Here is a 27,766-nt window from a genome sequence, read left to right as displayed (position 1 = left end):
AAAAAAATCGATGTGAGATAACCACATCTTGCCAAACCCAATACTTAAAAACAAACAAATCAAATCATTATTTTTACAAAAAAAAAAAAACTAAAAAAATGCAAGTCGATTCCTATTTATTAAAATAATAAAGAAAACCAGTTACCAAAATCGATGTTTTCCCCCAAAAGCTCTAATAGCTAAGGAACTCAACAAGTTCTACTTGACCTAACTAACTTGACTCTATATTTTTTATGAGCTTTTTTTAATGCATATTGCATATGTTTTTTTTTATAATTGTTGATTGTCTCACTTTTTTATGGTCTGCATTTACGAGCCTCTTTTCTTTCTTTGTTATGAACTGCGGTAACTAGGCGTTGCTAGAACCGATGGGGTAACATTTCTATGGTTCTACACTTAGTTTCTAAGTGTGATTGCTCACCTCTAATTTTCAAAACACTTAATTTCTAAGCACATACAATGTTCACCTAGAAAAAAATGAAAATTGTTGTAGTTAAGATCAAAACTAAATAGTTATGAAATAAGACAAAAGAGATTTGATTTTAACAACCTTCCCGTTGTACTTGGGATCCACTCTGGCTTTGTGCTGGAAAATTGGTTTGGAGCTGATCGTAAGCTTTCAGTTGCTCTTCTGTAACCTTTAGATACTCATCAAAGCTATAAGCTTTGCTTCCCAACGAAGAATCTTCTACTATTACAATACATAAGAAAATTCTATTTCATAAACCCTGTATCATAATTGAGGCTGGTAGAATGATTATTCTATAACCTTACCGATAGTTTCATTCTTAACATTCATAGACACGATGCATGGCAGCTATCCAATTCTATTTCATGTTCTCGAGAATGGCTCAGTTTAACAATAATGTTAATTTTTGTTTTCTATTTTAAAATAATAACGCTGCTTACTGATCTTTTTTTTTTCCATTTGGCATTCTACTTTTTCTACTCAGCTTTCTTTCCCTAGTGATAACAAATAATACGGGTGATAAAAAACTTAATCACTCACTTGGTTCAGCCACCGAAAGCCCTTCTGCTTTAGAAATAGAAGATGGGTTTGAGTAGGTAGATTTACTTGCATTGTATGTGTTGTTCATTGAACTCTCAATTTCATCGAGACCAATTTCTCACTCAAACATGGTCTTGCATTCTCTAGAAACGTCCTACAAACAAAAATAAAGAACAAAAAACTACAATAAGGTCTATGAAAAAGTTATAAAGGAAAATCTCAAAAACTGATATGTAAGTCATAACAACCTTAAGTTCTCTTATCGTGGGTTAAAATGCACGTAAGGTTTTTCCAAGAGTCCGAGCAACCAGCATGTAAATAAGTTAAGTCAACTAAATTTGCTATAAATTTACTCGTATTAACATTATCATTGTTATAGACTTGACAACTTCAAATTTATCAATATAAAATATGCTTTAACAAAACGTACCTTGAGGTTCCTCCAACCTTATTAAAAAAGCAAATAATCCAACAATTTAACAAATTTATAGTGCATATTATGTATATCAATTGATCACAACAAAATAAGATCAAACAAATACCCATGAGTAATATTTAGCCACCAAATGAATAATGATGAAAACCTGAAAACAAAACCGAGAAAAAAAAAAGGAAACAATTCATCAACAAAACAAATTTAGGGGACTAAAAAATTGCTTACCTTATTACACACTTCAAAATATTAAGAGAAGTGGAGGGAAAAAACCAACCAATAATCAAAAAATAAACTTCAACACAAATAGCCATAAATTTTCTTCTTTAAAGGTATCACAAATAAGTCCATCAGTAATAACAAAATAAAAAAGGGCAATGTGCAAGAATTCTGCAATCGTTAAAGCTATGCTAAAGGCAGTATGAAATCAAACTTGAGCACTAACAAGAAAATTTGCAAAACAAAAATTACTAGACATCATTAACTAAAGTACCAGCACAACAATGAATGTGTAACCTCCGCAAGAGCAAACCCGAATGGAGAAGAACATGAAGAAATATATAAATAGAAGAAACATAAAAGACAAACATGAAACACATGGAAACATACAAAGGGGATAAATAAAAGTACAATTATGAAGTGATGAAGCACAAATACAGGTACCAACAGAACTAGAATACAAGTCTTACCCTATCTCGACTGTCGAGGAGTGTTAACCAACCGTCGGAAGGTTGGTTTTATTTTTTAGAAAAAATTAATGTTGTCTGAATTCTTTTTCAAGCCACTAACCAGCCCCTCCTTATCTATGATCGGCGATCAACTCCTCAACCTCTAATTACATTTAAAAGAGTGATGCGAACATTGTGTGAAATCCCAAACCTTTGATGGATCCCACCATCACTCTCTTTCTATCCCCTTCAAAACCTCATTATTTTCAAGAGAGGCCTCAAAGCTTCTTCCAATTAACATAAAAGAAGAATGAAAGAGAAGGAGAGAAAGGGAAAGTGGTTCAAAAGCTATGGAAAAAAAAGTAAAAGAACATGGTCTACTCATTGGCACATCTTACACAGATGATAATGTTAGGGCAAGGCAATGAGAGACAGAATGCTTTTGGAGCCTTCTCCTCTACTTTCGAAGATTTTAATAAACTAAAATATGCAAATGTTACAAGAAAGATCTTTGGAGATTTGAAATAATCCAAAATAAAGAAAAAGGAAAACCCCAATATGTACAAATTTCAGAATCTAAAACTTGAAAAGTGATTGAATGATGAGATATGTTTGTACAATCAATTATAGAGACAGTGAAATATTAAAAAAAAATGAAACGTACCAAGATAAAAAGAATAGCAACTAGTATTATGACCTTTGTATGTCTTCAAAATACAAACATCAAAATGAATCAAGAGATCTACCACACAAATAATGGTATCAACACAAATAAAGCAATTGTTTTATTAACAATATTTGAGTACAATTAAACTAAGCATGCTATTGTCCTTGACAAATTTACATTCTTCTAATCGAACAAAATCTAACCTTTAAATAGTGATAGAAACTGAAGATGAAAGCAAGTTCAGCTACAACTTCAGACCGTGATATATATGACAGAACCTATAAAAAAAAGAAGAGTACCTAACTATATATACACAGAGGAGATCTGACTCTTACTAGCACATCGGAGGCTCAATCGATTTATATTTAATTGAAAAACAATACCTATATTTTAATGCATACACATTGAATAGCCCCTGTTTCAATCCAATTTACAAAACTACCTCCATAAAATTACATAATGGGGGAAGTTCGACCGGATGCACTGTGCTTTACCAGAACCACATGAAATTATTAGAACATAGTTCATTCAAGTAACTTTCTATTCAATAATTGAAACAAATGGAAAGAGGACAATTGAATATTAAATAAAGATGGAATTAATTGGGAACTCACGGAGTAATGCGATTCGTTCGAGGGCTCACCGCTGGAGTTGAAAGAGAGACAAGGATTAGAAAGGAAAGGAAGAGGAGCGTCTGATAATCCAGCGGATTCTTTGATGAGTGGAGTAGTAGTAGTAGTAGTGGAGGTTCCAAGGACATTGAAGTCAATCCGGTGAGAGTGAGGGAATCCAGAAGGTTGAGGTTGAAGAGAGTAGAAATTGCAACCAAAATCGGTGAGGATGGTGGAATCGAAATTGCGAGGGAAGAAGAAAAGAGCATCACAGGTCGAAGTAGAGGAGGAATCAACACTGGTTAAACTGGTTTTGGTTGTACGAACAAAGAAGAATTAGGGTTTGAGAAGAGAAAGGGAAAATGGAGTGTACGAACAAAGAAGAAGAAGAAGAAATGGAAAGGACGCGCTAAGAGAAGAAGATGGAGATGGATGGGTGAAATGGGTATGATAGGGTTTCGAAAATGGAGTGTACGAAGAAATGGAAAGGACGCACTGAGAGAAGAAGATGGAGATTGGATCCGCGACTGAGAGAAGAAGATGGAGATTGGATCCGCGACTAAGAGAAGAAGATGGAGATGGATCCGCAAAATGGGTATGATAGGGTTTCTGTTGAGAGATAGGCCAAAGAAGACAAGAGAGCAAGAGAGAAGGGGGGAGGAGAGGGAGACTTGGCCATTAGAGAAGAGGAGAAAGAAATTTGAAATGAGAGAGACTGTACATGTAGGGTTTTCATTAGATTTTTTTTTTTTTAATTTTGCTTAAATGGATTTAGAGAATTAATTATCTCGTTCACCGACTCATATTAGCGGTCCATTGGTCCATTGTTTTGTCCTTTTTTTTTCAACAAACAATCATATTTTTTTACAATATAGGACTAAAAAAGATAACTAATTTATATATATATATATATATACATACAACATTCTCACCTACAAAGGGTATGTTTCTAATTTTCGTAACTTTATGCCTTAATATGGCAGTGTTGTATAATGCAAATCCATAATAGAAGAAATATCATTTACAGAAGAACCAAGAAAAATGAAGATTGAATATAATGTACTTTAATAAAATTAAAACAGTTGGAGAGTCTTTGCATTCTTATATTGTACTAAGGATTTACATCGTTATTCATCAATAAAGTTTACTATTGAAATACTACATACTGGAGTTCCAACACAAACAGATGAAGAAAACAAAAGCACCGAAGGAAATGACAACAAAGCACCAAAGAACCAAAACCAAAAACAACATATCCAAAACAGCCCCACAAAACAGGGAGAAAAAACAACACAGAGAGAACAACTTTTCCACCTCAAAGCTCATAGCTCTTTAAAATATTTAAATAAGAAAGTTTTAACACTTCAAAATCATTGATTCTGTGGATATGAAAAGAAATTGACCAAACATTAATTCCAAAATCACAATTACAAATACGTTTGAATGTTCGATTTGACAAGAAGATATCCTAAACACGGCAGAAAAGTGTGAGAGAAGGGGAGAGGAGGGAGAAAGTAGAGAGAGAGAGGCAGAAGTTAGAGAATAAGTTGGGGGAAGAAATTTGAAATGAGAGAGAGAGAGAAGGGGAGAAGAGAGAGAAAGTAGAGAGAGAGGCAGCCGTTAGAGAAGAAGTGGGGGAAGAAATTTGAAATGAGAGAGAGAGAAGGGGGGAGGAGGGAAAAAGTAGAAAGGAGTTAGAGAAGAAAAGCCCATTTAAGAAACATTTGAATTATTTGTCATAAAGCCCATTTAAAACGCAAAAAAAAAAAAAAATAGAACTAAAACAAATATTTTGTTTTTAAAAATTAGACTAAAAAAATCAAATTTCAAAGAGAAAAACTTAAAGGTAAAAAAATTGTCTAATAAGAACCATTAACTAAAAGGGTAACCCGTAAAGCAACAAAATTTTCAGTAAAGTTAGCAAAAAAAAAAATTTGTTTTTCAAATAATTATAATCCAAAATTTTCAAAAAATGTGAAATTTCATTTAACAAGACAAGAAATTGTGAACATTATTTTCTAATTTGGCCATGGATGAAAGTATGAAGCTTTTGTATAAAGAAGGTTTCGATACAAAAAAAAAGTAAAATAACAACTTACTTTGTCTACTCTAATTTGAGAGAGGAGTCCACGTTAGAAAAAAAGGATCCTACGGCTACGAAGCTTTTGCTTATTGTTTTTCTCTCTCTGCAAAAGGGAGCTCATGTTCAGCATATCATTTCAATGGCAGCTGGTAGAATATGGAATTTCCTTGGAAGAAACCCCAAGTGTTCCCCATCAGATTGAACATATATGCTGCCGCTGCAAGAAACTTCTTCCACTTCGATCGAACGAACGCTGCATGAACAACAAAACAATAAACTGATGATAGTTGCATTGCAGACGAACAAGCTCAGAAGCAGAAATAGGAAGTTTTGATTGAGAAAAGGGCATCATTGCCAAACAATGAATTTTAATGAGGTGGAGCTGAAATGTGAAATCATGCTCAATCATATGTTCAACCATGGATGAGTTACATTGATATCGATTAATTGAGTTCATCAACGTTGACAAAGATTTAACAAGGAAAAAAGGATAATCATATAACTTTCTAATTTTGGTTGAGGATACATCAGAATGCCAGAAGTAAGAAGGTTTAACAATATTACTTTTCTTAGGGCTTCTCTGCTAGGTAAATAAAGCATCTCCATATAAGTTTGAGTGTAAGTTTTTCTCAAGCAAAAACTTGACAGAAATGAAAATCACAATGCTCCATGCAAATCCAGTTCAATTATAGTTTCTTCACCTCTGCTTCCACAAGTCTCCAACATAAAACAGACCGTTGGAGAGAGAAAATTGAAATACAAAATGGAAAATCTAGGCACATTATAATTTTTAAAGAGATGACTAACCTTCTTGATGTTACGTTTTTCACCGTCAAATATGTCCCATTGTATATTTTGTGTAAATTCAGAATAAAGTCATACCACTTGAAATCCTGAAGAATTACTACCTGCAAAGAAAAGCATCACATAGTTAAGAAGACAAGGAAGGAAAAAGTGATCAAATAAAATCCCACAGAAACGAATTATACCTCTAGACTCCTGTTGGAAGGATCGGCATTTGGCACAATTTTCATACCACCGCCAAAGTATTTAGCATTTCCAATGCATAGAGCAGTTACTTGTGGATACAGCTCCCATTCACCGTCATCAACCTGTGAGTTATGGCATTCTACATAGATGAAATTAAATAAAGATGGTAAAAATGCAGTCACTGCCCCCTCCAAAATGGTCTACATTTTGAAACCACCTTGAGACGAATAGGATCGGTATTAGGGGTTATTTGGGTATTGAGGGCATAAATAGTTAGGGAGTGGGTTACATTTGGTTATAAATAGAGGGATAGGGGAATGGAGAAGAGAAGCAATATTTGGGTTTTAGGGCTTGAGATTGTGATCTCAAGAAGGGAGGATCCAAGTACCTCGAATAACTTGATTTATTGTTTAAATCTATTATCTTTTAGTTTAGGGATTGGAAAGAGAAGGATTGTGGAGTTTGTGATAATATTTTGGTACACTGGAGCTGGAAACAAAGAATATTAAAAAACACATACTGTTATACACAGTCTGATAATAATACGAATCACTAGCTTTTCTTCTTCTTTTTCTTTTTCTTCTCCTTTAATTTTTGTTATGGGTTTTGTATTGAGTTTTGTGTTTTAGATTGTGAAGTATGGGGTAGCTAAACTCTTAATCCTAGGGATAGATGAAGACAAAGTTTATGAATTACTCTTTGTAATGCATCTGATTATTTGCTCTTAATCTTTTCATGTTTTTATGTGAATAACGTTTATAATATCTTGATCACAGATTAATTGTTGATTGGCCATGAACCCTAATCTTTGCATGACTAGAGTAGTTATGAACATGGAAAGAGATAATTAAGGATCCCTGAGGAGGTTGTTGAAAGAAGTGGACCTAAAAACTTTTGTTTATTAATAAAAAGAAAAATGAACAGAGATTCATCTTCAACAGGGGTCTTGATGTTTAATTTAATTTAAATTGTGTATGAATTTTTAATTACGAGAATTTTCATATGTTGCAAGAGCACTATAGCCAAGGTATAGAGTGAGAGGGATAAGGTTTATATGTCTTAGAGAATGGAAAGATGGAATTTGTGCTAAAATTATTAGTGTTCCAAATACAATTATGAATTGGGTATAGTTGCATTCCTCCTTCTGGATTGCATAGCACACACCTGAGACTCTGTTTGTGTTTCACTAAAGCCATCACATATGCCCACAGTCCCATCTTCAGTAGTAGAATTGCCCACATCTTCTTTTCTTTCAGCTCTGAGAAAATCAAGACACAAAGGTCACAAAAACCAAGTTACAAAGGCAAAATTGAATTGTGTTCGAACATAATAGTCTTTCTCGAAAAAACACTAAAGCTTGCATTATGCTAAGATCCACTTAGAATACAGGGATATTTAATGGCTAGTTTTTAAAGAAATAACCTACTGCCTTTATTTCCAAACCTGGTTTTTCTAAAATGAAAAAGGAAAACTATATTGGGTGGCAAATTAGTTTAGGTATTTTGCAAAAATGTCTTTAAGGTTTGTGATTTTGAAAATATAGCAAAAATAATCAAATCCAGGCTTTTATATGGGTGGGCTGGACTTTATTTGATCATTTTCACAAATAATAAAGTTATAACTTGTTTTACCATTTTTGCAAATGTCCCATGAAAAAAGTTAATGCTCAAGGATAGCATTTATTTGTGAATACTGGTTTTCAAGCATTGCAAACGGTGTGATTTGAGTTTTATGATTAACACTATTACTCAAACGAACCTATTTTGAAAGAAATTATAAATTATATTGTTCTAGGAAGCAATTCATCAGTAGAGACTAAAAGAATATAAAAAAAATATTTCTCTTATAGTGAAAATAAACTCTTTCATAACGACTTCGTTGAATGGTCTCACTATATTTCCAGGCAGCGACCGTTCTTGTTAAACACTTCAATTCAGCATGGTCTTTCCATAAGAAGATCAAGGAGACAACGGCAAAAATTACCTTTTTGACCACTGGTTAGATAAAGCACCAATTGGAGAAGTTTCTGAATGGTCTTGACCAACAAGCGAACAGTCTGGTGGGAAAATCTGGTACCATTAAGGATTAAACCAAATGCAAAGGAAACCAAAAGTTTAAACATAAAAAACATCAATCCTAATAGAAGGATACACCAATGGGTCTAGAATTCTATCAGGATATGCATGTACGTGAACATATATATATTGAAAAGCAACAAAATCGCAAAGGTACCTGGCTGACACACTCATATATCCATTCAGCTGTAATGCATTGTTTCCCCCATTTACAAGCAGCCTCATACTTTGTCCCATCGGTGAACTTGCATATTAGATGGGTTACCTTCTTTGTCAGCTTCTCCATAAACTTGGCCCCAAGTACAAAACACAGATTTCTTAACAATACTCTGTCTTTGTTATCATATTGTGAAACACAAAACCGTATGTTTTCAAATCCAGGCAAAGGGACAACAGCAAGGAAGAGGAGAATAGAAAATGTGCCCATTGGTATCCCACAAACATCCATCCTTCATAACGAGTTTATTTGAAATAGTCAGTAAACAAATAAAAACAAGATAAATATTCAATTCTCATTTCAAATATCAGTTTAAGATATTGAACATAATTAGGCTACAAAATTAATAATAATATAAAATTAAAATTAAAAATCATCAGTAGTATCAAATTTCATCAATAATGGCAGTTTCTACGCCAGCTATCCATTCAAAATTGGCTTCAAAGCCGTAATTTAACGCATTTAACAGAAGTGTGCATCAATACTTTCTCAATTCCAGAGAAAAATATATAAGAAGCATCTATTTGTTTGGCACAGGGATGGAGTGCAAACCTTTGGAGTTCAAGGGACGGTCATAGAAAGACTTCTTCAAATGTTGAACTCCAATTAATTTTGTCAATAAAGAAACCTCTCACACAATGATAGCACTCATATTTCCAAAATGTAGACAGAGTGAAGAAAAAAGAGAACAACCAAATATGTTTTCCAAGATAGACCACCCTTTTCTTTTCAGACCAACCTTAATGGATAGTCTGAGAAGGTAAATTTATGTTACCACCTTCCCCTAAACATCAAAAGGTCAAAATGATAGAACTGATTGAATCTCCATTTTCCAATTTAATAGTATCCACCATTTATGCCAATTGTTCTATACAGATGCAGAGTTAGGGAAACAAGTAGCAGAGCAGAAGCAGAATGAGTCATCGACCAGCCGCATCTGGTGGCCCAAAGGGAAAAAAATAAGGATGTGACCATTTGATTGTGTGATGCCAGTTGAGGACAAGATCACGGCCATCACCTCATCAGACCAACAAAGCTGGGGTGGCAGAGACACTTGATGACTCAGTCACTATCACTCAGGACAAGAACAAGATCAACATCAACTCCAATAGCTACTTCTCCAAGAGGAATCTTAAATACTTGGCTAAGAAGAATTTCAAGAAACACAACATTAGAGATTGGCTTTGAGTTATTGCTTCAAACAAGGAGATGAATGTGTACGAATTGAGATACTTTAACATTGCCAAGAACAACGGGCGAGGGAGAAGACTGAGGTTCAAGTCCTATATTTTTGGTACCGCCATTTGAGGTAGGATCAGTTGTAGCAGCCCTTTTCATCTAAAGGCTGTTTTAATTTATATTCCCCATACCTTGTCTGCTTTTCCTATACATCAGCAAGAGTTCTCGAGTCCAACTCTAATTTACTTTTGATGATTTATTAACTATAAATCTTGCTCACATATTCCCCTTCTTTTGGTTGGTTTGAGGATACCTTTTTTTACACTGGGAGGACAGTTGTTGTAATCTTAGAAAACTGATGTGCGTTTGGTTTTTGGAAAAAAACAGTATCCATCCTTCATATTATAAGAGCGTGGCTCAACACAAAACTAAAGTCCCTCAAAATTCAAAGCTCCAACCCAAACACAATCCAAACTTGCAGTGGCTAAATGAAACAAAATATGCTATTCAACCTTGTGTGGACTTTTATGTCCAAAAAGGGAAACACAAACAAAACCCAATAGTAGAGCTCTAAAACGGAAATCACAAATAAGACAATTAATTATCGCTTACCTCTAAACATGATCGAACCCGATGACTTGACACATAAGTACTATGAACGTCTGTACTCCTTGGTATCCCACCATGACATTCAACAGTGAAGTGCACTTTCTGCTTCATGTGATCTTCAACAACCTCGCCTCCCCCTTGATTTATCCATTCAACAATTTCAGCTCTCTAGTAGGAGAATTTCAAATATGATCTCAAAATATACATAAAAAATATTTGGGATTATGGAAGTCAAAAGTTGATGCATGTTTTTGTTAGTGTTCAAAAATAAAATGTAAAAAAAATTTGAAGGCATATTCCTCAAATGAAAAATGAAAATCGTAATTTATTTCACATGCTAAATGACATTTGGCACTATCTTAAATTTTTTAGGAAAATTACTCCCCAAGTTTTGGTTTTGAAGAACACGTGTGTTTGGTTCTTGAGTTTTAAAAATGTACATTTTTAGTCTCCAGGTTTTAGAAAAATAGACCCATTTGGTCATGCACCTTTTTAGTCTCTAAGTTTATAAAAATTGGTTTAGAAAGTCCCCAATATAACTTTATACATTTTTAAGGTAGAATAACTTCTTTCTAAAAATTGGTTTTGAGAGTCTCCAGTTATAACATTAAGCACTCAAGGATTAAAAGAGTACATTTTTGAAAACTCAAGGACCAATAAACCTATTTCTATAAAATTGGGGACTAAAAAGGTAATTTTTCCATTTTTTTTATATCATTCTCTTAACAGGATCGGAGTGTTAAAGAAACAGTAGATCTAGAATCCTATCTGCACCATTGACTTTGCTTTTTAAAATCATGGAGTTGGAGCAGTAATGAACTACTCTTTACTCAAGTCAATTGATATTGAATACAGGGCTTCTACTTTGTTATTTTTTTAAAAAATGGATGCTATTTACCACAATAATACATCTAAAACCTAAAGTGCATAGTGTACATTAATCATGCTGTTTGAAATAAGAGGAAAGAATCTTTACAACATACCCGATCTTCTGGAAAGGAACTAGAAAAACAAAATATTTTCCCCTTAAATACACATGATGACTTCCCATTTGAAACCATGAAATCACGCCCCATCTTTTCTCAACTCTTGTTTGTACCATTTGCTACACATTGTTGGCTTTTCTGGGATAATTTCATTTTCCTGTCTCCATTCACTTTTGTTTCACTTTTTTCTTCAATTCTTTCCACTGCTATTGACGTCTTTCCAATGCTAACATGAATATTTCCTTCTGACACATTTGATGGCACGATTGGATGAACATTTGGAACTTTATTTTGATCCATAACAATGGTGCTCATTTTACTAGATGCTGCAAAGTAAACAGCCAGAAAATTTAGAACAAGACAAACAGGCTAGGGATCTCCAAACAAATATTAGTCATGCATCCAAATGAAATGTGCAGTTATTCTGCATGATGGTAGTTTAAGGTTGCTATTCAAAAGACAGATAGCTTAGAATACGAGTCCTGCATATCAAACCTTTAGGAATAAGTTCATCATATGCCATGTGTCTACCAAGAATAGGGATCTCCTTCTTCTGACGGTCACACTCTTCAAGCCAGTTGGATCTAACCACATGAACAACTCCTGAAGTAGCAATATCTCTAACCTCCTTTTTCTCCCTGCCATTTGAAATATGATAAAACTAATTTTCAATTGGGTGGATAGACCATTCAAATGAAATCAAAAAGCTCACAGCACAGGCGAGCTCACAAATTCAAGCAATAAAGTTCACAAAACCTATGTTGCGATTAAAGTAAAAGGATAATTACATTTCTGACGAATCTCCAACTATTATGTGTGTTAATTTGTCATTGAAAACCATGTATCGGGAGCCTCCACCTCTGAGAATCATATTTACAATCTTCCGCATCTCAGAAGCTTCAAACCCAACAACTTTTATTCTACATGCTGACAAATATAGGTCGTTTTCTTCAGACTAAAAGTCATTTGCAAGACAATTAACAGTGTTTTCTTCATTCCTTCCCATCGTGACTGGCACTTCAACATCAACCTCATTTATAAAATTAGAAGCATCTGAAAACATAGACGTGCTCTGTGAAAGAGTAACTTTAACATCCATGTCTGAAAACCCAGGACCAGCAACTGCTGTGAATTTTGAATCGGTAAGAAATGAGGACGGTACAGCTTCCAAGTTCCCAATATCCTTTTCTTGGCTATTGTGAGCAGTCAAGCAACCCCTTGTCAATTTATTTGAAGTTCCAGAAACGCTACCAACAGGGTACAGCTCCTCATTAAAACATCCTATCAATTAAAAATGAGAATAAAAGGATTTGAAACAAGTTAGAAACTAATAAAATTATTAGACAAATAACTGCCAACAATTCAAATATCATATCGGTTTTCAAATATACAACCCGAACTACTACCTTTTCTGGCCATGGACTGATCAAACCATTTCCGAGTAACAATATTGATACGGCCCCACGTTCGTGCAACCTTGTAGAAAACCTCACCTTCAGGAGCTTACTTAACCATTAAAGAAAACCTCTTATTCAAACAAGAATATTTAATACCAATAAGTAAACATTCTATGCAACTATTTAGAAATGGATTGTCTATGCAAGTAGCATGCTTGCAATAGCCATACAGATAAACGTTTGTGAGTGTGGTTAGTCATTCCCATCACTTAACCTAACCTAGAAACTAGAGAGATTGTCAAGGGAAAAAAAGTGATCAATTTTGTTCTTAGATGAAAAGATATAACATCTCTAGAGGCGGAAGACAAACCTTATGCAACTCAGTTCTGGTTAGCCTTCCTACATACTTTTGATGTTTGAATGTTTTATTTTGGAAGGAAAGATGGGGGTTGGTTAATCAGTTTCTGGAAGTGGAAGGGCTGTATTTTCTGGAGAGCAGAATTTCAGAAGTTGTTCAGTTACTTTAATCTTAGAAAGTGTTTTCCATTATCGTAAACTACTTTTGATGTTTGAATGTTTTATTTTGTACATGGTTATTGTCTGTAATAGTACTTGTTTGTTCTGTGTTTTCAAGACTAGTTTGAGTATTGTATTCTGTAATAGTTTGGTTGCTTAATGAACAAATATAAGAACCATTACCTGGTGTTCTATCAGCTTCTCAATCAAGCATTCACATCTCAATAAGGTATTATACATGCAATCAAACAATCACAACATACATACCATTTACTCAAAACGACCTAAAACATGCTCAAAACGTGTCTAGGTTTCACTTGAACTTTCAAAACGACCTAAAACAGCTTACGTGTAGGTTCGTAACTCATAACCTACGAAAAAAGTTCAAATATTGTGAAAAAAGCACTACAAGACCCAAAATGGCAACCAAGTGTGTAAGTGCAACAAAATTAATTCAAACCAACCTAAAACATGCTCAAAACGTGTCTAGGTATTACTTGAGTTTTCAAAACGACCTAGGAAATCCTAAGTGTAAGTTCGTAACTCATAATCTACCAAGAAGGTTGAAAAAAGCATTTCAAGACCAAAAATGACAACCATGTGTGTAAGTGCAACAAACTCAATCTAACCTAAAATGAATTCAAAACGCGTGTACATCACTTGAATTTTCAAAACGACCAAGCAATGCTTAAGTGTAAGTTTGTAACTCACAACCTACCAAAATTTCCAAATGTGTGAAAAAAGTACTTCAAGACCCAACATGTCAATCAAATGTGTTTTAAACTTAGTTTCAAACCAACCTAAAACGAGTTCAAAACGTGTCTAAGTTTCACTTGAACTTTCAAAACGACCTAAAACAGCTTACATGTAGATTCATAACTCATAATTTATGAAAAAAGTTCAAATAGTGTGAAAAAAGCACTACAAGACCCAAAATGGCAACCAAGTGTCTAAGTGCAACAAACTTAGTTCAAACCAAACCTAAAACGTGCTCAAAACGTGTCTAGGTATTACTTGAGTTTTCAAAAACGACCTAGCAAATCCTAAGTGTAAGTTCGTAACTCATAATCTACCAAAAAGGTTGAAAAAAGCATTTCAAGACCAAAAATGACAACCAAGTGCAACAAACTCAATCTAACCTAAAATGTATTCAAAACGTGTGTAAGTATCACTTGAATTTTCAAAACGACCCAGAAATGGTTAAGTGTAAGTTTGTAACTCACAACCTACCAAAATTTTCAAAAAGTATGAAAAAAGTACTTTCAAGACCCAACATGTCAATCAAATGTGTGTAAAACTTAGTTTCAAACCAACCTAAAACGAGTTCAAAACGTGTCTAAGTTTCACTTGAACTTTCAAAAACGACCTAACAAATATTCAATACAAGTTCATAAGTCATAACCTAGCAAAAAGTTCCAAATTTTTTAAAAAGACACTCCAAAACCCAAAATGTCAAGTGTGTAAGTGCAACGAACTTAGTTCTATACAAACCTAACAAGTATTGAAAACACGTATAAGTTTTCAAACACCTTAACAACGCTTAAGTGTAAGTTTATAACTCATAACTTACCAAAAATTTCAAAAAGTGTGAAAAAAAATCTTTCAAGACTCAAAATGGCAACCATGGCTGTATGTAAAACTAACTTAGTTTGTAACAACCTAAAAGGTGTTAAAACAATGTTTAAGTATCACTCGAACTTTAAAAACGACCTAATAATGCTTTAGTGTTACTTCATAACTCATAACCTACCAAAAAGTTCAAAAAATGTAGAAAAAGCACTCCAAAATCCAAAATGGAAACCAAGTGTGTAAGTGCAACAAACTTAGTCTCAACTTTAAAATTAGTGCGAGTTGGGAAATGTATTAACTCAAGCATGATGTAAAAACTTGAAACGACTTAAATATTTATTCACCATCACATAAAAACAGTAATTAAATATAGATAACATGTGTAAATAAAGGGAGAATCACCTTTCTAGCAGTAGCTTTACAGTAAGACCAAACACCATCCTCCTACTTGTAAATCTGCTCGATTGTCTACTTTGTTCTACACTCGTCATTTCACCGTCTCAGGCCATCCATTGAATTGGCCACCCAGCCTTGGCATACAAGAGTGTGTCTCAGCCTGTTAACAAATACCACTAAAACTAAGCAAGACGAAGAAAAAAGTTTTCAAAAAATTACCTAACTTTTAGGTCTTCATGTGACCTTTAAGTACTTCTGTCTTCTCCTTCCACTCTTTGACAGATTGCTGAAATTATGTGTTTCTGCAATGTTTACCAGAACATGAAAGATTCATTACGAAAATAAATACCATGAATACAAACCATGAAGAAATAGTAAAACAGTCAATACAAGAAGAAAAAAGTTCACTTGAAAACGACCTAAAACAGTATCACTTGAAAAAAATGTGTCTAAGTATCACTTGAACTTTCAAAACGACCTAAAACAGCTTACGTGTAGGTTCGTAACTCATAACCTACGAAAAAAGTTCCAACAGTGTGAAAAAATGACTACAAGACCCAAAATGGCTACCAAGTGTGTAAGTGTAACAAACTTAGTTCAAACCAACCTAAAACGTGCTCAAAACGTGTCTAGGTATTACTTGAGTTTTCAAAACGACCTTAGCAAATCCTAAATGTAGGTTCGTAACTCATAATCTACCAAAAAGGTTGAAAAAAGAATTTCAAGAGCAAAAATGACAACCAAGTGCAACAAACTCAATCTAACCTAAAATGTATTCAAAACGTGTGTGTATCACTTCAACTTTCAAAACGACCAAACAATGCTTAAGTGTAAGTTTGTAACTCACAACCTACCAAAATTTCAAAAAGTGTAAAAAAAGCACTTCAAGACCCAAAACGGCAACGAAGTATGTAAGTGCAACGGACTTAGTTTCAAGCCATCCTAAAAAGAGTGCAAAACGTGTCTAAGATTTCAAACCGACCAAACAATACTCAAGCGTAAGTTCGTAACTCACAACCTAAAAAAATTTCAAAAAGTGTGAAAAAAAGTACTTCAAGACCCAACATTTCAATCAAATGTGTAAGTGCAACAAACTTAGTTTCAAACCAACGCAAAATGTGTTTAAAACGACCTAACAATCCTTAAGTGTAAATTCGTAACTCACAAACTAACAAAAAGTTCAAAATGCGTAAAAAATGCACTTTGAGACCTAAAATGGCAACCAAGTATGCGAGTGAAACAAACTTAGTTTTAAACAAATCTAAAAAAATTTCAAACCGTGTTTAAGTATCACTTGAACTTTCAGAACGACCTAATAATGTTTATTTGTAAGTTTGTCACTCATAACCTACCAAAAAGTTCAAGAAGTATGGAAAAAAAGGAAACACTACAGGACCCAAAATGGCAACCAAGTGCGCAAGTGCAACAAACTTAGTTCCAAACCAACCTAAAAAGTGGTCAAGGCGTGTCTAAGTATCACTTGGACTTTCAAAACAACTAAACAAAGTTTAAGTGTAAATTGGTAACCCATAGCCTACCAAAAAGTTCAAAAAGTGTGAAAAGGGCACTTCAAGACCGAAAATGGCAACCAATTGGATAAGGTCAACAAACTTAGTTTCAAACCAACCTAAACCGAGTTAAAAACGTGTCTAAGTATCACTTGAACTTTCAAAATGTCCTAAAACAGCTTACGTGTAGGTTCGTAACTCATACCCTACGAAAAAAGTTCAAATATTGTGAAAAAAGCACTACAAGCCCCTAAATGGCAACCAGGTGTGTAATTGCAGCAAACTTAGTTCAAACCAACCTAAAACGTGCTCAAAACGTGTCTAGGTATTACTTGAGTTTTCAAAACGACCTAGCAAATCCTAAGTCGGTTTTTTCACATATACCTACACACTATATGTCTATATTCTTAATGCCAGAAAAGATGATTCATAAAGTGATTAATTGGAAGGTGGTGTCTTGTTCGCAAGAGGATGGTGGACTCAGCGTCGATGGTGCAACGTTAAAAAAATGCAACCTTCTTGCTAAATGGGGATGGAGATTTATAAATGAAAAGAATTCCCTTTGGGCTAAAGTGGTGAAGAGTATCCATGGAGAAAGTTAATTTGGATGGCATACTAAAGGAATTGTCACTTGCAGTCTCCATAGTCCCTGGATTAGCATTTCGAGATGCTAGCTTCAAGTGGATTCCTAGGCATTGTTCAAGTTCGGTGATGGTTGAAGAATAGCATTTTGGAATGATTTTTGGGCAGATGTTGTTTCTTTTCAAGATCATTTAGATTGTCTTTGAACTCTAATAATAGAGATGTAAAGGAGTTTTGGGACTCTTCCACTACTTCATGGGCTCTAAATTTCAGGAGACTTCTAAAAGTTGAAGAAATATATGAATTTCAAGTCTCCCAAAATAAAAGAACCTAGAAATCAGAATCAAATGGGAAGTTTTTGGTTCATTCATTAGTCAACCATCTCTCCATTGCCTCCCCAATTGAAAAACATTTATACTCGACAATTTGGAAGACAAAAATCCCTAGAAGAGTGAATATCACGCTTTGGAGAAAGCGAAATGGACTATGAACTGTGCAGAAGTTTTGCAAATGAAACCTTCCTCTCACAGTTTATCTCATCATATTTGTATGAGAAAGGGAGGTTTCATTTGCAAAACTTCTGCACAGTTCATAGTCCATTTCGCATTCTCCAAAGCGTGATATTCACTCTTCTAGGGCTTTCTGTCTTCCAAATTGTCGAGTACTTTGTTTTCAAGACTGTGTTAGAACCTGTTTTCTGTAAATGTTTGGCTGATTAATAAATTAGTAGAACACACTATTTGGTGTTCTATCATTTTGGTATCGGAGAAATCGAATCTATGAAGTTCTATATCATGGCTCAAAAGCGAATTGAGGAAAAGTTGGAAATGGTAGATCAAGAAATATCCGGCATTCGAGCAGAATTACATGATCTGCCAACAATCAAGGAAAACATGTCATCTTTGGCGAAGAGTATTGAGAGGTTAGGAGTACAGGCTGAGAAGCAACAACAGCAACCAGAAACACTGTTGAAATATATTGAAGGAATGATCAAAGGGAAGACAACGATGGAAGAAGTACTAGAAGGACCATCAAGTGAGTTGACAGCATGGTTGATGTCAGTGATTGGACGATGATGGGAGGAAAATCTGAGGAAAAACATACCAAGTTGGAGGGTGAAGATTCTGCAGGCGACCAAAGCAAATTTAAAAAAATTGAAATGCCAGTTTTTGTGGGAAATGATCCTGATTCTTGGTTTTTTAGGGCTGAGAGATACTTTCAGATACACAAACTGAGTGAGTCAGAGAAAATGACTGTGTCCATTATTAGTTTTGATGGAGCAGCTTTGAATTGGTATAGATCTCATGAAGATCGTGAACCGTTTGTTAATTGGGACGATTTAAAGAAGAGACTTATTGTTTGATTTCGATCGAGTCGTGAGGGATTAATTCTGGGAAGATTTTTAAAGATCAAGAAAGAAATTACAGTGGAAGAATATTGGAATTTATTTGATAAATCAGTAGCACCATTGCCTTTTCTACAAAAGGCTGTCTTAGAAGAAACATTTATGAATGGTTTGAAACCATGGATTAAGGTAGACATGGAATGTTGGGAACCTATGGGGCTTGCTCAAATGATGAAGTTGGCCCAAAAGATTGAGAACCGAGAAGTGATAATGGGAGAATCAAGTTTCAAACGTGCAGCGGATGGAAAATTCCAGGTTTCTGCTTGGTCAGTAGTAGTATCGATAGATTGCGACGCGACCAATAATTTTATATCTGAAAAGTTAGTAACTCAATTGTTGTTGCAGTCGCAGGAAACTTCTGATTATGGGGTTATTTTGGGGTCTGAATCTGCTGTAAAAGGGAAGGGAATTTGTAAACAAGTGGAACTGCTATTGGGTGAATGGAAGGTTGTGGATAATTTTCTGCCATTGGAATTGGGGGGGGCATGTCATTCTTGATATGCAATGGCTACATACATTAGGAGTAACTGAAGTAGATTGGCGAAAACTTACCTTGACATTCATACAAAATGGGAAGAAGGTTGTATTAAGGGGAGATCCGAGTCTTACGAAGGCTAGGGTGAGTTTGAAGCACATGATGAAGACATGGACAGAACTTGATTAGGGATTTGTGATTGAGTGTAGATCTTTGGAAGGTGGAATGGCATTTGCAGCGTTGTATGGGGTTGATGAAGTGTCTACCATTCATGAGTCTATTCCAGCCGTGTTAGCTAAGTATGAAGATGTTTTTGATTGGCCTGGAGAGTTGCCACCACAACGTACCATTGAAGATCATATACATCTTAAGAAGGGGACTAATCCAGTCAATGTTCAACCTTATAGATATGCATACCAGCAAAAGGATGAGATGGAAAGATTAGTTGATGAAATGATGGCATCTGGCATAAAAACCTAGTACTAGTCCATATTCGAGCCTAGTCTTGTTGGTGAAAAAAAATGGTAGTTGGCGGTTTTGTGTAGATTATCGTGCGTTGAATAGTGTGACCGTTCCAGACAAGTTTTCTATTCCAGTAGTAGAGGAATTTTTTGATGACTTAATGGGGCTAATATATTTTCGAAGATTGATCTCAAGGTGGGATATCATCAAATTAGAATGTGTAAAAAGGATGTGGAGAAAACAGCTTTTAGAACTCACGAGGGGCATTATGAGTTTCTTGTCATGCCTTTTAGGCTCACCAATGCACCATCAACATTTCAAGCTTTGATGAATAGTATCTTTAAACCTTACCTACGCAGGTTTGTCTTAGTCTTTTTTGATGATATTTTAATTTACAGCAGAAGTTTGGATGAAAATCTTCAACATTTAGAATGGGTGTTAGAGGTGCTGCGAGAGAATAAATTATATGCTAATATGCACAAGTGTGGGTTTGCCAAAATGAAAGTGGAGTATCTTGGCCATATAATTTCGGGCAAGGGTGTAGAGGTCGATCCCGAGAAAATTAGATCTATCAAAGAATGGCCCGTGCCCACAAATGTCCGTGAAGTTCGTGGATTTCTTGGGTTGACAGGATATTATCGAAGATTTGTAATGAATTAGGCTGCTCCTTTGACTCAATTATTGAAGAAAGGAGCTTATGAATGGACTGTTGTAGCTGCTGAAACTTTTGAGAATTTAAAGATGGCTATGATGACTCTCCCAATCTTAGCACTGCCAGATTTTTCCTTACCATTTGAAATAGAGACCGATGCTTCTGGATACGGGGTAGATGCTGTCTTAATTCAAAATCATCGGCCAATTGCTTATTTTAGCCTGACATTAGCTATGAGGGGTCGTGCTAAACCAGTTTATGAACGGGAATTTATGGCTGTAGTTTTGGCTGTGCAATGTTGTAGACCTTATCTTTTGGGCAGGAGGTTTGTAGTGAAAATTGATCAACGATCATTGAAACTTTTATTGGAACAAAGGGTTATCCAACCTCGACATCAGAGGTGGATTGCTAGGCTTCTTGGCTACAATTTTGATGTCATGTATAAACCGGGACTAGAAAACAAAGCAGCAGATGCCTTGTCTCGTGTTCCCCAACTTAATCAACTTACTGTGGAGATCAGTTAAATTGGCAGTCCCCAACACTGAAGTTGACCCTAAATTAGTCCAAGAAATTAATGGGATGGATCTGAATGTCTTGTTCAATGATGAAGATATTCTCCCTATTAAAATTCCCCTGGATTTGCCTAATGATTTAGTGTCTATAGTCGGTGATTGTGGAATCATTATGGCTTAAATTAGATGTGCAACTGCCTTTTCCTCCTCCCAGTCATTATGAAGGTTGTCTCCTGGAGCACTAGGAGTTTGAACGACCCCTCTAAACGTGCACTTAAAAAATTCATCAACTATTGTAGTCCTAATGTAGTCATGATTCAAGAATCTAAGAAGGATACCTTGAACTCAATGCTAAGTTTGACTGCTCCCTTCGGAGTGACAAGTCTCGTTTTTCCCCTAGTGTGGAACGGGGAGGATTCCTCCTATTTTCAAAGCCCTCATCAAACTCAATGCTATGTCTAGAACGCTAAGAGTAGGTGGTCTGCTTTTGGTTAGGCCAAAAGTGAAGTTTCCCTTCATTTTTTTATGGGATTTTTCTGATGTATAATGCATATGTTCTTTGTTTTTTTTAGCTCTTAATTGTCTCGCTGTCTTAAGTTTTACATTTGCAAGTCTCTCTTTTCTTTCTTTGGTACGCACACAATAACCGATGGGGTAACCTTTCTATGGTTCTACACTTAGTTTCTAAGTTTGACTGCTCCCTTCGAAGTGACAACAAGATTTGTTAATGCCCACCCTTTCTAAAGGGATTTAGTTCATTGTGGCTAGACAAGAGGCTCCAAACTCATGTTTGACAAGACAAATTTGTTAAAACCATCTCAATTTCTAAAGAGTACCTCCTATCCTTTTTTAACTCTATCTAGGCTAGGTTTGGACTAAGCGCATCATAGGTAAGTCATGGCAAAGAAACAAAGGAAGACAAAGCTAGAAAAGTATCCATGCACTTATTTATTATATGCATGCAATCAAGCATTCACAACACACGTACCATTTTCTCAATCATGCATTCACATCTCCATAAGATATCGCTAAAAATGGGCTTAAACCAAAAAACACTGGCAGCTTATTCTCAAATTTCAGCACATATACTCATCAACATTCAGAATTTTACATCACAAACCCAAGCTCAGTGATCAAGGGTTGCTAGTCATGCTTTTTATGCAAGATCTAAGTAATCTAAGAAGGTATAGTGCTCATTATTGTAAGGAAATTTTTTTTAGAAATTTTGAAATTTGGGCAAAATTTGAACCTCCAAGTTTAGACTAAACATGCAAGCAATTGCCCACCCCCACTTAAAAAATTGCAAACTTTTGAAAATCAAAATAAAGGGAGAAAAATAAGGGAGAACTTTGGACTCCCCTGGAAGGATCGACATCCTTGGCTTTGGTTTGAAGCTTGCATGGATAAACCTCTTCATTCCTTTTTCATTGATTATTCATCCTTGTTCCTGAAAATCAAAGAAAGTTCTCTCAATTTCATTTATTACTAAAATTAGGATAATTATATTAACTGTATTTTTAACACTTTTGGTAGTTTATGTTTTGGGTGTATTTTCAATGGTATTTTTATATAAAGTACAAAGTTTATGGGTATTCTGTATAATTTAGCCTTGAAATTTCTCAGACATGCATCAAATCAAAATTTCAAAACCATCGGTATACTTATGGAACCTCTTTAACAAAAAAAAAAAAAAAATCAAACCCATGAAGTCTAACTAACCGAACACAATTAGATTTCTAGTAGCAGTAATTTACCACAGAAACATAAATTAATAGTTAGAAAATAATTGCATGGCATTTCTATAAATTTATCACATGATCTTTCTTCTTCCTTTTTTTCTTTCCTTTTTTTGATAGAACTCTAACTAAGTTAGTTAGGCTTCTACATGTAGCAGTTAATTAAAATAGAGACAGAAACTATAGATTAACAAACAATTGGAAGGCCTCTCGATCAATTTAATACACAATAAGTTCATACTTGTGTCGTTTTGGAAGTATGAAAAACGAAAAATCGCTATTTTCCCTAAACGAGAAACCTCTTCATTCCTTTTTCGTTGATTATTCATCCTTGTTCTTCAAACCTCAAGCCTTAAAATTGAGGCAGTAGAGGAAATTCTCTCAATTTACTTCAAAGGAAGGATCATGTTCTCTCCTACAAAGGGTGTGTTTCTAATTTTCATAACTTTATGACTTAATATGGCAATGTTGTATAATGCAAATCCATAATAGAAGAAACACCATTTGCAGCACAACCAAGAAAAATGAAGATTGAATATAATGTAATGCAATAAAATTAAAATACTAAAGAATCTTGTGGTCCCTTCCTTTTCTTCTTTGTTTTTGATAAAGTAACTGCATTTATCACACAAACAATTAGATAGAAGACTTAAAACCCTAATCTGCATCGGACTAAGTTGATATTTTTCCTCTTTCTTTGTAAGTTAAAAAACCACATGAGTTTGACACTGATTACTACCACCACAAGTCATTTAACTTCTTCAACTGCCTCATACTTTTCACACGAAACTGCGTCATACAAATTAACCCATAATAAAGCTACCCAAATTCCAAACCCCATCCGATTGGTTTCTGAAATCAGTAACTCTCATGGAAGGAAAAACTTGGACAGACTGATGCATAAATTGAGAAATGAAAGTTTGAAAAAGATTCTTACATCTTTGTCTATTAGAAAAAAAATCGATTTCTTGCAGTAGAATCGTTGTTCCCTACCATTCTCAAAACAGCCTGAATAGCCATGTTAAGAACACCGAGCCCAACACTGAAGTTGAAAGAGGAGAAAAAACAGCATGTTGAAACAAATGAAGGTTAAACCAAAAGGATTGAACTATAGTTTCCAAAGTTTTCATTTCTCTTATATTCACGTAATAGTAATAGTAATAGTAATTCCTCATTCAAACAACCACTTTTGTTTCAACAAAGAGGACAAGGCTTACGATCCCTAAATAGTTAGCAGTATTGCTATTTGGAGAAAATGTTAAAGTTAAACAGCTGACAATACCTTCCAGCCCCTACCACTACTATCTTTTGGTTAACAAAATCACTCAATGGCTGCCCTTGAGCCTCTCACATTTCCCAATAGTCCAGCGAGAGCAACACCAGCAGTTCCCTTTATGAAATGAAATAAACGAAAATGAATGTCCTTTTAAGTAATTATCAACTGCATGAATACAACATGAACTACTCACTTGTATGTCATCGTTGAACATGCAGAACCTCTTACGATAACGTTGTAATGTTTCAAAAGCCCATTTCATTTGAAAGTCCTCAAACTGGCATCATTCAAAATCAAATTGCGAGATTACGATACTGATTACTGGCAGTGAACACAGTTAAAAATTTGATATCTTAACCAATAAACCTGAACAATAGCTTTAGGCCAACATGTATCCACGACTTCCATAAATTCATCAACAATAGATAGATACTCTTCTCCCTCCAATCTAGGTATTCCTATTCCCTGAACTCCAAGGTCACCGAGGCCAAGAATACGACTTCCATCTGTCAAGACAATCACGTCAACCTGTAGTTGGAAGAAGAAAATACAATGAACTTCAAATATGGTGTTGCCGGAAATTAAAAGGGATTTTCATTTTTATTTTGCTCAAAATCAATGCTCTTGAGCTTTTAATGTCCCGAGAAATGTGAAAGTTTCCCAATATATCGTGTATGGAATTTTAAACTTTTCAAAGAAAACAAGGGTGATCAACATACAAAAGCCTCCTGTGGATAGAAAATTAATCAAACGAAAATTCGATTGTTCTGTAGCAGTTTGACTTTGTTGTCAAGAAAATTAAGAGTGATAAGAAGGCGAAGGAGTGACTTTGAGTGGTGGCAATTAGACAGCCAAGCAACTACACTCAAAGTTGCAGGTCAAATAGGCAGCAGGAAGAAACAAAGAAGAAGAAAGAAGAAGAAAAGTTTTCGATCTATCAAACGTGATCAACATACAATAGAAAGTCATTTAAATTATCCAAATATCTTTTGAAGTAATTTTAACAATTTCAAAATAACTCTTAATCATGCTCTAAATATGGAATGAATTATCTATTCAACTACAAATACAAAAGTTTTCCTAAATCACTCTAACTAATTATACAAATTCCACAACACATAGATCACACGCTTCCCAAGAACCCACAAAATTATTCAATGCGGCATTTCACCAAACAGCTGGTGGATGGGGACAACAAAAACAAGTGTTTAACAAAATTATCTTAGAAACAAACACATTAATATTACCTGAAGATGGAACTCCAATTGAACAGCCTTGAAAAAGTGATGGAAAAACAAACAGAACATAAAGATTGTGGGACTCCTCAACTCCAATAAATCCTGCAATGGAAAAATGGGTTAGAAGAAGGTGGAAAAGCATAGTAGAGGATGATGATAATGAAAATGGGTAGTAATGTTTTTCGGTAGCTATCTTTTTCTTCTCTTTTTTTTTTCATGTAGTTGATGGTTGTTCTTGATTGTCTTTATCTTTTTTTTTTTTTTTCCTTTTTTTGCTTTTGGGAAAAAACAGTTTGTTGAATAAGAGGTGATGATGCTGGTGAGGGAATTTATTAAAGTAATGAATACTTTTTGGAGGACTTAAACAAGTAAAAGGACGAAATGTATAATTAGTTAGAGGAGGACTTAAACAAGTAAAAGAACCAAATGAAGCAAGCTCAAGCAACAAATTTTCTGTTAAGTAAGCATAAATATTAACTAGAGACTTAAATAAAATATTTCACCACCACCACCACAACAACAACAAAAAACCCAAATATATCGCCATTGACAACAGAAACAGATCAATATAAGCACAATACATTACATGGAAAATATGGAGATAAACGACATGAAGGTTTCCCTTTCACTTACAAAGAGAATCATTAAGTAACTTCTCGTTGTTAGTACCAATATCTAGCATTACTGGAAGAATCTGTCAATTAAACAAGAGTAAACTTAATGAAATTCAAAAATGTGGGGTTAAGAAAAGTTGCTAAAAAAAATGTCAACATTAAATGATATTAGTATTCTTAGATAATCTACAAATTTCATGAAGAATAGACTGCAGACTTGAGAGTTACCCCCACAATCAGGAATACTTGCTGGAACGGGAAAAAGATATCGGCAAATTCTAAACACGGCACACTAAAACTCTCACTCTCCTGGTTCATGCCTAAAATCACATGTACATGTCAATGCTGATAGTGCCTCTTTCACTGAAACAAACCAAATTTCAGTACCAACTAAGATTCAGAAAATAAGGTATTTAAGATGCAGAAAATAAGGTATTTAAGATGCAGGAAATAAGATAGTTAAAATGCAGGAAATAAGGTAGTTAAGATGCAGAAAATAAGGAAACACCCCACATCACTACAGTGCATAACAAATCTATCACATAAGCACAAAGATAAATACCGAGTGTATTAGTTGAAACTTAGCAAAAACAAAAAGGACATAAGCTTATTCTCAAAATTCAGAATCTCACGTCACAAACCCGAGCTTAGTGCTCAAGGGTTGACAGTCATGCCTTTTATGCAAGATCTAAGAAGTTATGATGCTCGTTATTGTAATGAAAAACTTTTGAAAAATTTTGAAATTTGGGCAAAATTTGAAATCCCCCAAGTTTAGACTAAACAAGCGAGCTATTATCCACCCTTCGCTTAAAAAATTTCTTGGAAGTAGCCCAACATGAGAAGATAAAACAATCTGAATGCAGGCAATCCTATAAACAATTAAAACAATAGCCACAACTGATTGAAATCAAGTTGGATAAACAACCATTGGATGAAGGGAGGGCGTTGAGCTTGTCTAAGAAAAACATACTCTTTGAGGGTTTATGCCAGCAGCAGCAACATACATATCCAGCTTTCCTGTAGGTATTCCTATACCCTGTAGGTTCTCACCTGCAATTTGATGTACTCCTTTTCTTTCTTCTTCATCTCATGTATTTGTTGAGTTCTTACTTGCTTTGCACACAAACAGAAAACAACATTAGTACTAAAATTATTACATAGAAACTAGTATCTATCTCACAGCATCCAACTACCATAACCTGATTGCCAATAACCCTTCTCTGGAGTTCAACATTTTCCTACTGTAGCTTGTCAATTTGAGCTTTAAAAGCAGCCTTACCTTTGGCTTCCTGTGGAAAAGAACTTCCTTGTTCAATGTTAAATAGAGAGAAATCATGGAATTTAGACAAGTCTCGAGATTGTACTATTCGTGTAACTGTTGCAATCTCCCTATCTTTAACTTGTACTACCGACTTTAGCCTCTCAACTTTGGTCTCCAACCTTGATATATCTTAATGTAGCCTGCCACAAGAAAATAAAGGTGACTGAATACAGGGAACCATGGTTGTGTGAAGGAATATTAAAAAGCTTTGCAACATCATTACCCTGAAATGAACTACATTTATTCCATATCTTAAACCAATCTCCCATAACAAGAAATGAACCAAAATTAGAAACAGTAGCTCTTTCAACACTACCGAAAGACATAATCTCACGAAGACACTTGGCAATAAAATCGAATCTTTAACGCATCACCATTCTCATCAAATGTTAAACAAATCTCCTCTTGATTCCAATTATTTGATAAGCGAGAAACAAAATAGATCATATTAAGTAACACAAATTCACGAAAAATCAAACATAATAGATCATTAAATTGAAATGTGACGGTAGACTTGACTAAGCCTGATCCTCTTAGCTCAGAAGACAAGGACGGGTCGTGTTATGAGAAATGTCAAGGT

At 34.7% G+C, this 27,766-nt stretch overlaps 2 protein-coding genes and 1 pseudogene across 2 annotated transcripts; all 3 read right to left on the bottom strand.

The window, feature by feature from the left end:
- Nucleotides 1–634: 634 nt before the first annotated feature.
- LOC116405976 lies at nt 635–11,666 on the bottom strand (annotated as a pseudogene).
- Nucleotides 11,381–15,474, bottom strand: LOC116405977. The gene is made up of 5 exons (XM_031889694.1): nt 15,412–15,474; nt 12,934–13,033; nt 12,316–12,808; nt 12,023–12,165; nt 11,381–11,853 (listed from the first exon to the last, which is right to left on the bottom strand). Exons 3-5 carry the CDS (start codon nt 12,414–12,416, stop codon nt 11,624–11,626), a joined length of 474 nt encoding a protein of 157 aa, XP_031745554.1. The 5' UTR covers nt 12,417–12,808; nt 12,934–13,033; nt 15,412–15,474; the 3' UTR covers nt 11,381–11,623.
- Nucleotides 15,475–24,062: 8,588 nt separating this feature from the next.
- Nucleotides 24,063–27,412, bottom strand: LOC116405994 (NAD-dependent malic enzyme 62 kDa isoform, mitochondrial-like). The gene is made up of 7 exons (XM_031889705.1): nt 27,230–27,412; nt 27,065–27,154; nt 26,836–26,978; nt 26,094–26,228; nt 25,261–25,353; nt 24,380–24,541; nt 24,063–24,290 (listed from the first exon to the last, which is right to left on the bottom strand). Exons 4-7 carry the CDS (start codon nt 26,181–26,183, stop codon nt 24,063–24,065), a joined length of 573 nt encoding a protein of 190 aa, XP_031745565.1. The 5' UTR covers nt 26,184–26,228; nt 26,836–26,978; nt 27,065–27,154; nt 27,230–27,412.
- Between the last annotated feature and the right edge of the window lie 354 nt (nt 27,413–27,766).

The sequence above is a fragment of the Cucumis sativus genome, unplaced genomic scaffold, assembly GCF_000004075.3.
Source record: "Cucumis sativus cultivar 9930 unplaced genomic scaffold, Cucumber_9930_V3 scaffold53, whole genome shotgun sequence".
NCBI classification, from domain to species: Eukaryota; Viridiplantae; Streptophyta; class Magnoliopsida; order Cucurbitales; family Cucurbitaceae; genus Cucumis; species Cucumis sativus.
Note: the sequence above shows the minus strand (reverse complement) of the source record. Positions and strands in the feature narration are given on the sequence as shown.

What these genes read in the sequence shown, in the direction of transcription:
- LOC116405994 (XM_031889705.1), bottom strand. Translation starts at nt 26,183, where the DNA reads ATGAACCAGGAGAGTGAGAGTTTTAGTGTGCCGTGTTTAGAATTTGCC. An exon ending in AAGTATTCCTGATTGTGGGG is followed by an intron (nt 25,354 to 26,093) that starts GTAACTCTCAAG and finishes TTTCCATTGCAG; the next exon opens with GATTTATTGGAGTTGAGGAG. An exon ending in GGCCTAAAGCTATTGTTCAG is followed by an intron (nt 24,291 to 24,379) that starts GTTTATTGGTTA and finishes GAATGATGCCAG; the next exon opens with TTTGAGGACTTTCAAATGAA.
- LOC116405977 (XM_031889694.1), bottom strand. Translation starts at nt 12,416, where the DNA reads ATGCGGAAGATTGTAAATATGATTCTCAGAGGTGGAGGCTCCCGATAC. An exon ending in GTTGGAGATTCGTCAGAAAT is followed by an intron (nt 12,166 to 12,315) that starts GTAATTATCCTT and finishes TTCAAATGGCAG; the next exon opens with GGAGAAAAAGGAGGTTAGAG. An exon ending in TGATGAACTTATTCCTAAAG is followed by an intron (nt 11,854 to 12,022) that starts GTTTGATATGCA and finishes TTTACTTTGCAG; the next exon opens with CATCTAGTAAAATGAGCACC.